We start from the raw sequence: 16,006 nt of genomic DNA, 5'->3' as shown, positions 1-16,006 counted from the left end.
AATCCTGCGATTGATGTTGAATCTGTGCGAAAATCAGACATTCGCTATATATTGACAAACTAGTTTGCTTATCATAGCCATATAATTTTAACACGCACAAAATCAGTGTAACTTGTAATATTCTACAACCACCTTAAAATAAGAAAATAGGAAATAACAAGATTGCAACAACTGGGAATTAAAGATATATTTTATGGCTGCGCTTGATCGGAACTTTGCGTACAACACTTATTTCGATGAATCGCGATATAAACACTTTTATACTTTTTCGTTCGAAATTCCCTTAAAAAAATGGCATATATATATTATTAGCAATTGTTTATGCCATCCCCGATCTACTGTCATCATAATTCTACTGGTAATTTGTCTATTCTTTATAAAAAAAATTAAAAAAAGAAATAGCAGAGAGATCCTAGTCAATAAAACATTAAATACTAATTATAAAGATCTATAGATTATGGAAAATAACATAACAATGTTCGTAGAGATTCCTATACTGGAGTAGAGTAAAGGAATGATAGTAATATTAATCTCGTATCATGTAAAAATATACATGATTAACAAAAGCATCGGTATTCTCGTAAAAAGCTCGTTATCTTATTTACAATAGAAATAGAATAATATTAGGAAGAGTAGAGATAATTTTAAACAGTATTAAGCCTTCATATTCAGAGCTGGAAATTATGTTGAGAATGATTTAGTGTGTTGGTAGACATGGTATGAGCCGGATGCGAAGGCGCAGGTGAGTAAAGACTATGGTGAGAATGGGATTTTGCTCTGGAGAGTTCGCTGTAGCGGTCTTGTTCCGGTGGAGCCACCAGCAACACCGGCCTCAACGACAACGATTTTCTAGATCCAGCAACGCTCTGAGCCTCATTCACGTATCCTGGATTTACCTCACCTAACGTAGGGAAATTCACAAATTAATTATAATTATTTCCAGAAGAATGTTTCATTCTCGTTAGAAGACTTGATTAAGCCAACAATACAAACCTTTGTACAAGGATCCATTGTTAAATGGCTCTGCTTGGAGCCTCACGTGTCTCGAGGCTAAAATAAAAGCGAGAGCAGCCAAAGTCACAGCGTCTAAAGCTGCGATTGCAGCCAGAGGAATGGCCCATCTTACGGCGCAGGCGCCGGGATTATATCTGAAGTAAAAATGGTCTATTGTTACTGTGTGTTTTTTGAAGACTCTCAAAGCAAACGATACCTTACCTAGAGGCAGAAGCTCCACAGACGGCACGAATCAATGGCGAATCCCATCCAAGTGGATAGACGCAAACTCCAACAGCCATGCATATTGCTACAGAATTAGAAAAACAGAAAAAACATGGTATTAGAGCAAGAAATTAAGGTTAGGTTGCACTACTATTATGGCGGCTGCCGCGTTTGGATATTACATGGAAAGGATGTGGATTGCGCGCCCGAGTCAACTTACTTAAAGTTAGTGGAGGCGGTAGTGAAAGGAGTTTAAGAGAAATTAGGTATGCAACTACTGTAACGGGTGGCTCTTAACTTTTCGTCCATATTTCATTCTAAACGAATAAAACAAGAGACTTCACGAAAGAAAAGAAATCGCGCTTTCATTTGCCAGCTATGTTCCAGTTTCCGGTAGATTCTTTCTTTTTTCACGGCTTAGTAAACAAATGCTTGGCCAGAACACGAGACGCGAGACCTTTCACCGTCGAATCACGAATAATAACAAGCTTCCATTTCCGAGAAATGAACCGTGCTCGCGCTGTGTTCTTGATCAAGCCAATGTTTATTCCTTACGCATACTACTTCCGTAAACTTCCGTCCGCTAACGCGTCTCTAACTTCAGTTTAATTCCACCGGATGCGACGCTGCATTAATCTTCACCATTAAACAGCTTTACCGATTTCACAAATTATCTTCAACTATTCGCACTCTACGATATTATAAGATACGAGTAGCTATTATTATTTATTATTACAATCATATTTAATCTGTTTTTTTTTTTTTTTTTAAGACAAAAATTAATCTTACAGGTTTATTGTGTACTCGATCGTGTCAATGTGCCCAAAGTGTGTCAAGTCAACGAGCAAGACCAGTTTGGCGGAAGCCTCGTACCCATAGCGTATTCGTTTCTTCAAACTGTTTTGGAACGCGAATGACGACCCAAGAAACTTGGTTATAAAAGTATTTTTCGTTGTTAAGATAATATTGGCAATTAGTCGTGTATAATTAAAATTTATGATAACCTGGAACCTTGGGCCGCAAAGGTTATGTAAATGGCAGAGGCGTTGGCCAACGGTACCATTTGAATGCCTTATGCACTCTAACGGTTCACTCCACGTTTCATTATGCCAGGCACATTCCCAGCCCCCCGGAATATATTCGACAGCTCGCAAAAATAATACGTTCGCTTTCCGGAATGTACATTTTGTAACGGATTTATCGTACTGTATATTATGTGATTTGCCAATCCAGGATATGTGAAAATCCTGGATGTGCACATAATAAAACATCTCAGCGTCGTGTTTCATAACAATTGTAAGCTCGAGTTGCATTCGCATTAGGAAATTTGTTAAATTTGGATGAAATAATAATTATAAACTACTAGAATATTCCCTACTATAGCGATATAATACTAAAAAGGTGTTTTCCGACGCGATTCAGAGAATCTGATATGCGTTAAAAGCAACAATAGAGCTGTTTAATGGAACGATTACGGCATTTCCTACCAGTAAATGCAAATGAAAAAGTTGTTGTATTACCTGAGACTACTTGCATCCATCCGCAGAGATAGAATACGGTGGTACTCTGGCAGAAGAAGAAAAGAAGCATTGCGCAAATTGCCAAAAGGGCGATTAATACCGCAATACCGACTAGAATGGTGCTGGCTCGAAAAGGCACATTGGCAATCGTGGAAAGGTCATCCAATCGACCGATGCACTCTTCCCCCAGTTCACCTAAGGATTCAGTGTTATTTCAGTTCGCTCGTCCTTCGGACACAACGACCACCACATTTTATCAGATTGACCAAATCTGGCTTTTGTTAATGCCTTGTTTCTGTGTTTTACGATTAAAATAATTGGTTATGTACCATTTCCGCCGTAACTGCATCTTGTCCACAATCCGAATCTTCCAGGATTTTCATGCTCCAGGTCCCCCAACCATTCGGGTGTGACAAAGGCAACGACACCGATTATGGCGTAGCATATGGTAAAAATACCCCATAATACCCCTATAGCTTTGGAATTCCGTATGTAATTGGTGGCATACATATGCGAAGACTCTACGTATTCTATTTTCGAGCCCATTTCTTGATTAGTAAGATATACCTGAAAGTATGAGCAAATCGTGTTCATTTGTGTATAGCGATTAATTTTATGAGTTCTGATTGACCAAGTAGCAAAAAGAATCCTTCAGGAATTCTATATTCTAAGAAAAGGTATAAATTCTTTTTGAACTCTCGTGGTGTCAGAAAATCTCTGTAGAGTTCTAGAGAGAATACCTTTTTTGTTTAATAAAAAGAGCTTCAGAACAGTTTTAAAAGAATTCGGTTTGCTAGATGATTACTCTGCATTAATGAGAAAACGATTGTTCCCGAAGGACGTAATTTAAAAACTCATTATTCAGAAAAACCCGATGATTTTCTTTCGTTTTAAACGATGATTATAGTATTTTTTTATAATACACAGTAATAAAACAGCTGCGTAGATGTAAAAGATAAACGTTTTATTTCAAACATAAGACGGGTTTGCTAAAAAATAAAGAGTTTGATTTGATAGTATACCTAGAAAAAACCGGCAGCAGCGCTTCTTGGAAAAGAAAAACAAAGGACCACTGGTTCTCACGTTGCACCGGCAGAGGCGCCGCCGTGTTTCATTTAGCTTTTAGATCCAAGTGAGCAAAGCGACCGTGATGGATCAATCTCTTCTTTCCCAAAACATAAAATTAATTTGACACTCGCACAATATTTGACACACGGACGATTAATCTTCATGGATTCACAAAAAGGATGTGGATTTACACAGAAGCACTGCACAATCAAAACAAAAAATTAAAATTTATTTCGCGTTAGTTGAAGCGATTGACATTCGATTTTGAAAAAAGCTCTCCTAATTGGATGATATGTTGGAGAGATCGCGCGCGAGAGTCTGACGTAACAGCTGTGGAATTTCTGCGCGAATTTCATTCGCTAAACGTTTTTTGGTTCAGTGATATAAATTCTGGAACCATCGCGATTGAATGGACTGGAACCGCGAGGCCTTCGGTATTCTTTTTAAGTGGAAAATGAGAAATAAATCGCGACGGTCAAACAGCGACGTCTTAGCGAGCTTAAGATGGCGGAGCAGCTGAGACAAGCTGAGGTGAGCAAGCAAGGCCTGAAGCTGAGCAAGCAAGGTGGCTTGGCTAGGGCCTAGGCTTGAGAAGGAAGAGGAATGCGAAAGAAGTGAAAGGTAGGGAGACAAGGACGGAGGAAGAAGTTGAAAAGAGGGGAGAGGATATCTTGCTGCACGTGTGAACTGTGAATGGGACTTCTTTCGGGACAGCCGTATAACCTTTCCACCTCTTTTCCCTTCCTTTCCATCCGTTTCAAAAAGATAGAGTAGGGGTTATGCATTTTCGATCAGTATACATTTATTTATCTAATAGTCAACCTGTTCCGATTTTTCCACTATTTAACGCATAGACAAATATCGTTTATAAACGGTCAAATGACTAGACAAATTTATATGTTAAAAAAAATATAATAATTTTTATCCTTAAACTTTTGTAATTTTTGAAGCGTATTTTTCGATTTTATGCAATTACATATTAGTTCAATGTCGTTTATTAATGTGCATTGTCTCTATTCTTAACCACGAAATTTTTTCAACGTTCAAATCACTTTAAAAATGCAATATCGATTTTTTTTGCTCGTTTTTTATGTCATAATTGTGAGACTACTTTTGGGATCGCACTAACTACCCTAGCCAAGCTTAGGACATCGTATATTCGAACAATGCTATAGTAAGTAAAGTCCTACAACAGTGTGTGTTGGTGTTTGGTATGCGCTGGTGTGCGCCAGCGTCAGTGACACAGTGAGACCAGTGAATGCGTATCCACCAGTGTGCATTACATGACTAAAATTCAGAAGTCGCTGTTGTCAATTTATAGGTTAGGTTTATTTGATAAAAATGGCGAATCGTACAGTGAAAGATGCTAAATCAATTCGAGGCACAAATCCACAATATTTAGTAGAGAAAATTATTAGATCTAGAGTATATGATTCTAAATATTGGAAGGAAGAATGTTTTGCTTTGACTGCAGAACTTTTAGTAGACAAAGCTATGGAGCTGAGGTACGTAAACAAATCATTCTCAAAGTACCGGAAAATATTAATTCTTATGTTTTTATGCAAAAAAAATTACTAATTAAAAGAAAAACTCGATTTATTAAAAGCATGAATTAAGTTGCTCTAACTAACACTCAATTTTTCTTTTAATATATATTTTGTTTTAAGGTTTATTGGTGGTGTGTTTGGTGGAAATGTAAAGCCAACACCATTTTTATGTCTTGTTTTGAAAATGCTACAAATTCAGCCAGAAAAAGACATTATTGTTGAGTTTATAAAAAATGAGGAGTTTAAATATGTACGTGCTTTAGGAGCATTATACATGCGTTTGACAGGAACATCAATTGATTGCTATAAATATTTAGAACCATTATTCAATGATAATAGAAAACTTCGTAGACAAAATAAACAAGGGCAGTTTGAATTAGTCCACATGGATGAATTTATTGATGAGCTTCTCAGAGACGAAAGATCTTGTGATGTAATTTTGCCCAGAATTCAAAAACGACATGTATTGGAAGAGAATAATGAACTAGGTAAATCATTGTTAAAACAATGGTCTCATGTTTGAAATAGTTTTAATTAAACTAGTAATTGGTCTTGTTATATTGTAGAAGGAAAAGTATCCGCATTAGAGGATGATTTGGAAGATGGGGTTGAATCATCAGAAGATGAGGAAATTATACCTGTTAAAGAAGAGCCAAGAAAACGTCAGGATGATCATGAGAGAGACAGGGATCGGCATAGAGAAAGGGATAAAAGGCACTCTCGTTCAGATAAAAAATCAGAAAGGGAGAAAATTGATAGACAAAGATCAAGAAGTAGGGATAGGGATAGGAGAGAGAGGAAACGCAGCAAATCACCAAAGAATCATTCTTCACATAAGGATAAGGAAAGGGAGAAGGATAGACACAGAAGAGATGACAGAGATAGAGACAGAGACAGAGACCGGGATAGGGACCGAGAGAGAGACAGAGATCGTGACAGGAGAAGAGATCGCGATAGGACTAGACATTGAATTAATAAAATAATTCCAATTTAAGAATCTTTTCGTAAATTATTTTTAACCTTGTATTTTAAATTAATAAAGAGCTAATAATCAATTAATATAAATGAAGTTTTAATATCACGTTTTTCCTAGACTGATATTGAGTAATAAATAATATTTATCATACCATGTACTATTAAAATTACATATCCATCAAAATATGTGCTACATAGTAGCATATCCATACAGAATGTATTTTATAAAATCTGTACTAGTCATCAAATACTTTTGTTACATCTGGAATTACTTTTATCTAACAAAATACAAGTTTCCACTTCTATAAATATAACACATTCTTATATTGAAATCAAGAAAAGTTCTCATCACAATGAATGAAAAAACTAAGCACCAAATTAGTTGGTCATGTTAAGGTAATTATTATGTAATGAGATATTTTTCAAGTAAACAAAATATGAGTTAAACTCAAAACATCATAGCCTACATAGGAGTACGATTTATCAACTGTATCGGTTACCATGTAGAATATATACATTTTGCAATATATATTATATAATATGTATTACCTTTTGCAATCAAAAAGCTGATCCCTTTGTTCGCCCTCTTTAACCCCTTAATCTGACAGATTTTTATCTCTATTCTCAATCGCCGTCATATTACCATCCCTAAAGATTTGTACATTATGATATATATCTCAATTATCATATAGATACGAGTTGTATAATATAATTTCATTCGTATATTTTCGTGGCTAACTGATATTCTAAAATGTAGGCGAGTTTAGAATGAATAGCCTCTCCTCTTCTTTTTTAATCCATTTCATGAGCTTGTTTATTGCTTCTATAGCATCAGGTTTGGTAACCAAAGGCTCAAATGTTACATAGAGCTCGAATGAGGCTGTTACCTATATAAAAATTTTAGTATTTACAATACACCTTAATTTTACTTTAAATATATTTTATCCTTACCCATGCCAACATTGTTTCTTTTTCTAATTGCTGGAATATAAGTTTCAGCGGTCGACTAGTGTTATGTAATTTATGATGCAGGCCCTGATATAGTCCTAATAATCTAGATAAGATTTTTCTTATTATTATATTTCCCTTTTAGTGGTGTAGATAAGAGAGGACAGAAAATACCTTTCAATTTCCTCTTCAGTAATGTAGGGTGGTTGAAAGCCAGGGCTCCAGAACTGGGCAGTACTTTTACACTTGTATAAGACATGCCTCATTTCTGATAAACCAATGTCAGCAGTAGTTATAGATGGTTTATTCATAGATTCGTTTATTGCTTCTAAACAATTCGTTCGTCGTAATTTCTCCACAATTTTCTAAAAATATCTTTGTTTAGATTATAATCAAAAGTATAATTACATAAAACTTGGTTAATAATGATTTACTTGTTTAGCTTCGGAAAGAATAAAAAAGACATCCCTATCTACAGTAAGTAATAGCAAACAAGCTTGACAGTCTTCTGCTAAATAGGAAACATGGCTGTGCATATATCCATTTTGATTGAACCTTGGTAAACAGATCGGGGTCCAGCTCTCTGCTGTTTTAAGAGATTCTGAGCCATCAACTAAGTTTTGGATTAAATGCAAATCCACAGAATGCAAACAAAATTTGTTCATTCTGACTAATGTTACCAGCTGATTATTGGCTAGAAGTATTGCAAAAACTAAATTCTGGAACAATGAAATAAATTTTTTAAAAATTGTTTTTGAAAGTTTCTAGAAAAAGCATAAACAATTTTTTAAACCTTGATTTTCCCACAAGTTTGTATTATGGTTTGTGTGATGGAGCTTCTCATTGCTGGAGCTAAAGGTAAACATTTAATCGCTCCTAGAAAAAAAGCTGGTTCCCTATCCATGAAATTTAATAAATGGTCTATCAGTCTTTCACTACCAGTTAATAGTCGTCTTAAATCAAAACTTCTTCTTTGTTCATAAACTTTATTTAATTGTGACTGGGTTAAGACAGACACTATCTGATTATACACATACCTGAAAGTATAAATTTCTTCAACTGTCAATAAGGTCAAATGTTTTAATTTTAAAATTTGACTTACATTAGCTGCAGAGTTAACTGGGATACGCTCTCTTGTGTCTTAGATACTGCAACTAATATTAGTGGACCATTAACAAAGAAAACAAAGTTTGTATCTCCAGCATGTACTGATTTGATCATGTCGTTTCCTACTTGAACAAAAGATACAAGAGCTTGCATAACACCCATTACTGTGACTAGCTTGTCCTCTGAGCTATAGCGAGAATAGATAGGTTTTCCAGCTTGGCTCAAAATAAAAATATGCTTCTTGTGTGCCAGCCATTCTTTGCACCTCAATGGATTTGTATCTAATCGGCTATTGCCTAATCTTTGCGCAACGTCATCCTAGATCACATTTATACATTAAAGTCAATTTTATAGGGTCATTATCATCAAATTATTTGATATGACTATACCACTTCAGGGTCGTCTAAGGAGGAGTTTTCAAAATCTCGTAAATCGGGTACATTGGGTGTCGTCGAATTTGTTTTCCTACAGGAAGTATCTAAACTTTCTTCTCCAGTATCTGACGTTCTATTATTCTTACTGCCTTTCATTTGTCTGTCGTTGACACTGCTGTTCATCTCTTGCTCGTACTCTTCAAAACTGTCCGTGGTAACCAATAACGTCTCTCCAGACGCTCCTGGTTCAATTCCGGACTCGACAATTCCATCCTCGACAATGCACGGTTCTTTTTCAGCCATGTCTATCAGCGAAAATACCGAAGTTCGCCAACACTTTTAGGTTTCCCTTTCCAATTGACATTTATCGGTTAACAGCAGCAAGAGAACCTCCAAGCAAAAACAGATAAATTGTCCGCCATCGTTTTTTCCTCTAGATCTAGATACTATACTGGTGTTTCAATAATGCCAATTGCTGGAACGGAAATAAACCAACATGTGTTCTTTTTCGCTGATTGCTGCACTAGAGTTGAGAAAACATATGTTTGCTCGATAGTGCAACGAAACAGAACAGACCTAATAATTATTAGCATAGAATTTAAACTATGTACGTGGGAGAATAAAATATACGATATTTTAATCTTTTGTTTTTTTTTTCCAAATATTTATTTTGCTTTGTAATAATACAGAATTATAAAATATATTTTCTGATAAGCGAGGAAGTTTTGTGCGCATTACAAATTCTCTGAAACTGAGATAACAAATATATTTGTTGCTTATAGATTAATTACTGGACATAGTAACTGTCTGTACCTTCCTCTCTAACTAGTCAACGATTCACGACGATGCTTTTCTCCCTTAGTATGATAATGGAATTCACTATTACGCCTATACATATATATTCGTGCAAGAAGCAGCTGTCCCGCTTGATGCGTGAACGAAATTACCAGCTTAGAATGTTATTAATAAATAATAAAAGAAGAAAGAGGAAAAATATATTACTTCATAAGCACGGACAATGGTTTTAAATAACGGAATACTATAAATCATAGTACATAAGAAACATAAAGTGCAAAGTATGCGTCAGTATTTAGGAGGAGATTTGAGTCCACGCTTGGTGGTCAAAATAAATTTAGTTAAACCGCGTTGGGATAAATAGCATCCAGCCGGAAGTGTACGCAAGCGTTTTTTCCTTTAAGTAGGAAACATTGTTCCTTATTATTGCGAGACCATGATTTCATAAGATGCAATGGGGATTTCTTCTCCAGCGAATGGGATGTAGAGGACTTGATGGGAAGGCTGGACCTTTCCAATGGTCAGGGTTCCCTCGTGGTTGACACGACCAACGAAGAGGGTCTCTCCGTCTTCGGACTCACCAGCTGGAATAGCGTTGGGTGGAATGTTTCCACCTTCTACTGGGATCCAAGCAGGATTACAACCGCACAACACCTGAATCATAATTTACTTTTGTAGGTTAAGTTCTTATTTCTTCGTCGCTATATATTAAAAAAAACTTGGTTTACCTGGTAGTCTGTTTTTCCGTGTTCGGCACCTCCCCATGACACGTAACAAACACAATGGCCTGGCTTAACCTTGCCAGGAAGGAGAGCACCTTCGTGATGGGCTCTTCCTACGAACAAAGGCTCGTCGTCCCGGCCACCCTCCACTGCACCCGGAGGTACCATACCTCCGCTAGCGTCGCACCAACAATAGCTTCCGGTTTGCAGACCTTGAACCTCCAACGGTGCAGATGGAGCCACATTCGGATCTAACAGTATTCGCACATTATTATTTATTTTTCACCACTTACAAAATTCTTGACCAAACATAATATATATATATATATATATATATATAGATACATGCACATTCCATTAATAATTTTAAAACAATTTCTGTTAAAAGCAAAAATCTATTCTATAATAATACCGTGTAGCGTATGTGAATAAAGAGTATATAATCTTTGTGCGTGAAAGAAATATGTGTTTAAAAAAATTGTGAATGAAAATAATTGCGGTGAAAGCGTCGAGAGGGTTTACACTACGTTTATAAATAACGCAAGCCTAGCAAAGACTTTCGTATACTTTACGTACAACTACCACCGTAGCCGCCGACACAAATGGCTGTGTGGACGAGGCGTTAGTATAAAATGTTCATCCGACACCCAAGAATGTAAGGATAATGGAAAAAGTATAATTTCATCAGTTTAATAAAATCCTTCGATATATCGTAAATTACTAGTTGATTGAGTGTATTATCCTTTCGAATTATGGAACGAAGAGTTTACCTTCGATCAGCCATTCTCCGGAAGCTCCCCAGCCGGTACAGATTCCGAAATAGGAAACTCTAAATAGCGCCGGATCAGCGTAGGACATAAATGAACTGCTTTCCCCTTCTTTACCCACCGTGATAGCTCCATCGCTCCACCTGTAATAATTGCAAAAATAAATCAACACTTTACCAATAAATAATTAAAATATTTCATTATTATTCCTATGTATTTATTTATATATACCTAATCCAAAATCCACGAAACTCATCGCCACTCAGGATTCCAGGAGTGTCGACTTCAGCGACCTCGGGCTTCGTTTTATTTTTGCGAATAACGGACTTGCTGTTGCCCCATCCACCGATGAAAACCTATCAAGATAAATCATCAACTTTCAAGGATATACTATTCGTGGCAAAACTCTATAGACGAACGCATTAAAATGCGATTTTAAGTAAATCGAGGCAGCGAAACAAAAGTCCTTGAATAAACTATCTTATTTTTACCTCGTATATCGGTTCTGCTTCCTGAGGACCGTTGGTGAGAGCAATATGAGCATCGTTGGGTGCTTTAACGCGGAACTGAATTTGACCACTGTTTGTCGGATAAAAGTTGTACTGCAACTTGTCCTCGGTGGATAATGCTGAAAATTGTAAATCGTTATAAATTTTAAACAAAAATTTATAAAGTAAATCATGAAAAGTAATCGAAGAACGGAATAGGAATCGTGTAAAATGTGTTGTATCGATCACTGAAAATTAAGTGGGTTGACGCCGAGACGTCCAGACGCCAGATACGTCCTGGTTTATTACGAAGAAAATCTAGGACGTAGCAGGACCTCCATAGATCAATAACAAAGTAGGAATGCAACGAAGGTTAAAATCCCTCGATCAACACTTCGAGTCCATTTCTCGCGAAGGTCGCATACTGATGTAACACGCGACTTCAGCTTAGTTTCGAGCTTCTCGCTGAACAAAACGCGTCTTTTTCAACAAAAGCTCGTGCATTAGCACAGTCGTTTGCCTAATCTAAAAAATTCTTTTACGAGATAGTATAAAATAACTTTATCTATTTTCGCGTGCAACGATTCATTATACCCGAGAATAATAATTTTCCTTCAAGCGATTTATCACTGGTTCGAAAACTAAAATAAAATCTCGCAGTGTGAATGGATCGATAATTTCATTGGTTGCTGTTGAGATTGTTCGAGCTGCTCGCATCTGACTATTACAGTATTTCGCGTATCGATGCAAATTGTAGGTGGAACTCCTTGCGGTAAATTTAACACGAGCCATTTGCAAATTTATCATGGAGATCGCGAGAATTGGGTAGTAAATGTTTACGTGAATGTACCATTGGACGAAGAGTCCGATACTCTAGGCGTAATATTTATAAATAGACTGAGCGAATGATAAACCAATGATATCATGTGTCAAAGCACATGGGAAAACATTGAATTACAAAGTCGCTTCGTATTATTATACTTTGTATCACTGAACAAGGTCAAATGACACCGCCCAATGTGTGCAGTCGATTCAAGACATTGGATTAATGAGAAATAGTAAAATTTAGAAATAAAGTATATCAAATGTAAATTGTAACATTGTGGGAGAGGTCAAAGGTCACTGCCCTGTAACCATTCACTTTCAATAATCTGCATTAATTATTTGGAATTACGCGATGATATTTTGTCGTTTCTAATTGGCTAATGAGAGCTTCTAAAATCTGTAGTAATTTACACGTGTTCAATCGTCTTTTTAAAACTTTTGAATCACGTGTTTTTAGCACATGGGGAAGCATCGAGTTACAAACTCGCTTTTTATTATTATACATTGTATCACTAGTGAAGGTCAAACGTATCACCCAATATGCAGTGTTAATGCAAGTTGGATTAACGAGGAACAGTAGAAATTAGAAATTAAGTATCAATCATAAAGTGTATCGTTGCGGAAGAGGTCAAAGGTCACTGTCCAGTAAACATTCACTCTCCATAATCTTTATTAATCACATGGAGCTACGCGATGGTATTTTGTCGCCTCTAATTGGTTAATGAGAACCTTTAAAATCTGCAGTAATCTACACGTGTTCAATCGCATTTTTTTAACTTTTACATACGTGCAAACACGCGAATAGGATAAGTAGCAATCTAAGTTGACCAAGTTTGCGAATTTCACGAGAGCCTTTGTGACCACGGAAGAAATTTTTTGCAGGATGGATTGATTGGTCTTTACGAACCGGACTGAACTGTGCCAGCAATTAACATAACAATGCGAGAATTAGAGGCAATTTGTATTGCACAACTGGCGAATCCTACAACATAATTCATCGTAGACCTAATTACAGTTGTAGGAAGTCGTCGGTGATCTGTAAACTCGAGGAACGAATATATGCTCTTATACATACTATATATATATAGTTTACTTTTAGAACTTTGTGCGGAAGTGCAACTACATCGATGATATACAGCCGATGCTCGATAGCGGATCGAAATGGATCGAGACACGCGAAAGGAAGTTGGAATGAATCATCCGAGTCGTCTGCACGTCGAGATTCTTCGGCGTCGGTCACGAAAAACTCCCGATGGCCATAAACAGCGAGAACCGTTCAACGAATCAGGTTAACGCAATCCGACGGATTCCACGTTCGTTATATCGTACGAAGTCACGCTATGTGAATCACCAACAAAAAAAGTGACCAATTACGTCATGTTTTGACCAATTATTTTCGATTATGATCTCTTATGATTATTCATAGTTGTACTTAGTGATGATCGGGAAGGTTAAAAACGTTTGTGGTGTCGAGAGGAAGCTAGACGCGTGTCTGGTGATGTATTGTGATGTGACTGTGATGCAAACTGCAGAATCATGGGGATTCTAGTCACCGACCACCGTAAGCATAGAGAGGCGATTGGCATGCGACGCAGTCGTACCGGTCGCTGCCATTGACCTCCCATGGCAACGTGTTCTCTCGTTGAATCCTCTCGAAGAGTTTACGGTATAGCAAACACAATGGTTTGTAGGAAAATTAGAGTTTCATTTGTGTACAAATTGAATTTTCTCTTAAAAGCAACAGTATCGAGAGGATAGAGATAAATCTTGAGGGCAGCCACTGGTATTATGAAATTTACATTGTAATGTGCTAATTCTCTCGTTGGATCCTCTTGAAGAGTTTATACCATAGCAAAATACAATAGCCTGGAGAAAAATTAGTTTAAATTTGCACAAAAACTGAATTTTCCCATAGCAGTGACAATATCAAAATGACACGACAGAGAAAAATCTCGAGGGCAGCCACTAGTATTACGAAACTCAATCTGTAAGTCTTTCGCACAAGGACAATCTTCGCATTTGAGGATGACGCGGTTCTAGAATAGAATAACTATTCGCTGCGTCCCATTCACGATTCTCGTACCCACCTACGTGCACTGTACTAGAACGTAATACAGTTGAAAATTTCCTTGGGAGAAATTCACCCGTATATATAGAGCCCTTTTAAAAAATACTATTCTAGGTATTATAAATTTCTGTTTCTCACAAATGTTCAAGTATTTATTTTCAAAATAGTTTGTACATTGAAACCGAAACAAGATACGTATTTCACAGAGTGTAACGCGAACTATCAAACGCCGGCCGGCTTGTCAAACCGGCAACCTCGCCCCTTCTTCTATCTATATTTAGCCAAGTGAATGCTGCAGCTTTTAGCAACTACCTGATTTTTCTCTATCCGAATACTTGGCCCACATCGACGAGCCTATTACTACCACTCTTGGTCATCGATAAAAGAAAAACAGTAATTTCCATTCCCGTTGTGTATCGTTTGTTATGCAACATTATATAGTAAATGAATATGTGTTGTTTGTATTATTGTTATGTATTATGGTGCTATTACGTAAACACAGCTGGCATAGATCGAGTTTTGATGAAGCTTCCTAATGTCAATATCAAGGTCGACTGGAATACAGTCTACTTTAATTTCGCAATGCAAGAAATTGGGACAAAAATTTGATCTGTATTAGTTTTTGGGTTTTATAGAATTAAAATCGTTCTAGGACAGTCTGTGTATAGTGTTTGTACTCACAGATTGCCATTTTGAGATTCTTGGTTTGAAAGTTGAGTGGTGCAGAAGTTAGTCTCACGATTGTCCAACTGGAACTGCGAGCGAGAACTAGTACTTTGCTGCTTTGCACCAACTACTCCGCGCCAGAATTTGACGTTGTAAGAAGTTGGCAAAGGATGCGCTTGCGCAGTAATTGCCACGACGTCGCAGAAACTCATCGACTAATACAATTGACAGTAATTTTATTGCTAAATGATAATTAAGCAGTGACTCACTCTCCTCGATATTCGTGAACAAATGAAAATTCAGCAAATTCAGATACTGGATAAATGCACCACGTAATCGCTATAAATATATACAGTATACAACTAATATTCTTCCATTCATAATCTCTCATAAATCCGATTTAGAGCAGCGTCATAATAATGCAACTGGTACACAGTTAAGTGATTGTTAATTTATGCAATATTAGTGGGAGCTTATTCTTAAGTAACTTATAAAGTATTTAGCGAAATATTAATGTATCATGGAGTGGTCTTAAAATTCTTTATTGATGATAACATTTAAAATGTTATGGAAATAAAATCAACCAAAATAATTTAAAAGGATGGATTAAAGAAATCAGAGGCATTTTAATACTATTTGAAAAGTTTGTACATAGTTAATAATATGTATTTAAATTAATAACACTTTGCACTCTGCGGTCCCCTCAGAGGGGACATAACATTCCTTCCGAAGTGAAAACGGAGTGCAAATAGTTGTCAACGCCGCTCCGTTCTAAAACGTGGTAAGCAAGTTGAACGTTTTCATTATCAACAGTTGTAAAGTATATTATTGTTGTTGTTAGAAGTGGCTGGTATCTTGAAATTCGCCTTTACCGACAAACTGAATAAAATGTATTCTAGAGGGAGCCATTGTTTAAAC

General features: G+C 36.6%; 4 protein-coding genes across 5 annotated transcripts; 1 reads left to right on the top strand and 3 right to left on the bottom strand.

The window, feature by feature from the left end:
• Positions 1-153: 153 nt before the first annotated feature.
• Tmhs (Tetraspan membrane protein in hair cell stereocilia) lies at positions 154-4,315 on the bottom strand. Its single transcript, XM_066736259.1, has 6 exons — positions 3,761-4,315; positions 3,068-3,305; positions 2,739-2,933; positions 1,216-1,303; positions 994-1,148; positions 154-901 (listed from the first exon to the last, which is right to left on the bottom strand). The coding sequence occupies exons 2-6, from the start codon at positions 3,282-3,284 to the stop codon at positions 669-671; spliced, it is 888 nt and encodes a 295-aa protein (XP_066592356.1). The 5' UTR covers positions 3,285-3,305; positions 3,761-4,315; the 3' UTR covers positions 154-668.
• A 694-nt stretch (positions 4,316-5,009) lies between these two features.
• Positions 5,010-6,328, top strand: Prp38 (pre-mRNA processing factor 38). Its single transcript, XM_066736247.1, has 3 exons — positions 5,010-5,311; positions 5,474-5,841; positions 5,920-6,328. Exons 1-3 carry the CDS (start codon positions 5,148-5,150, stop codon positions 6,321-6,323), a joined length of 936 nt encoding a protein of 311 aa, XP_066592344.1. The 5' UTR covers positions 5,010-5,147; the 3' UTR covers positions 6,324-6,328.
• A 92-nt stretch (positions 6,329-6,420) lies between these two features.
• Positions 6,421-9,182, bottom strand: Mon1 (vacuolar fusion protein MON1 homolog). The gene is made up of 7 exons (XM_066736234.1): positions 8,773-9,182; positions 8,379-8,701; positions 8,070-8,313; positions 7,711-7,995; positions 7,451-7,641; positions 7,280-7,382; positions 6,421-7,215 (listed from the first exon to the last, which is right to left on the bottom strand). The coding sequence occupies exons 1-7, from the start codon at positions 9,058-9,060 to the stop codon at positions 7,075-7,077; spliced, it is 1,575 nt and encodes a 524-aa protein (XP_066592331.1). The 5' UTR covers positions 9,061-9,182; the 3' UTR covers positions 6,421-7,074.
• A 557-nt stretch (positions 9,183-9,739) lies between these two features.
• LOC136776350 (uncharacterized) lies at positions 9,740-15,238 on the bottom strand. 2 transcript variants are annotated; one of them, XM_066731808.1, is made up of 7 exons: positions 15,104-15,238; positions 11,533-11,669; positions 11,273-11,397; positions 11,045-11,184; positions 10,851-10,880; positions 10,281-10,525; positions 9,740-10,206 (listed from the first exon to the last, which is right to left on the bottom strand). In XM_066731808.1, the coding sequence occupies exons 1-7, from the start codon at positions 15,111-15,113 to the stop codon at positions 9,976-9,978; spliced, it is 918 nt and encodes a 305-aa protein (XP_066587905.1). In that variant the 5' UTR covers positions 15,114-15,238; the 3' UTR covers positions 9,740-9,975. The 2 variants fall into 2 exon arrangements, with proteins under 2 accessions (XP_066587905.1, XP_066587914.1); XM_066731817.1 differs by lacking the exon at positions 10,851-10,880.
• Positions 15,239-16,006: the final 768 nt, after the last annotated feature.

Source organism: Prorops nasuta, unplaced genomic scaffold (genome assembly GCF_024137725.1).
Source record: "Prorops nasuta isolate Cenicafe-Biocafe unplaced genomic scaffold, Cenicafe_Pnas_1.2 PNAS00002, whole genome shotgun sequence".
Classification (NCBI taxonomy): domain Eukaryota; kingdom Metazoa; phylum Arthropoda; class Insecta; order Hymenoptera; family Bethylidae; genus Prorops; species Prorops nasuta.
This window is presented reverse-complemented; position numbering and strand designations above follow the sequence as displayed.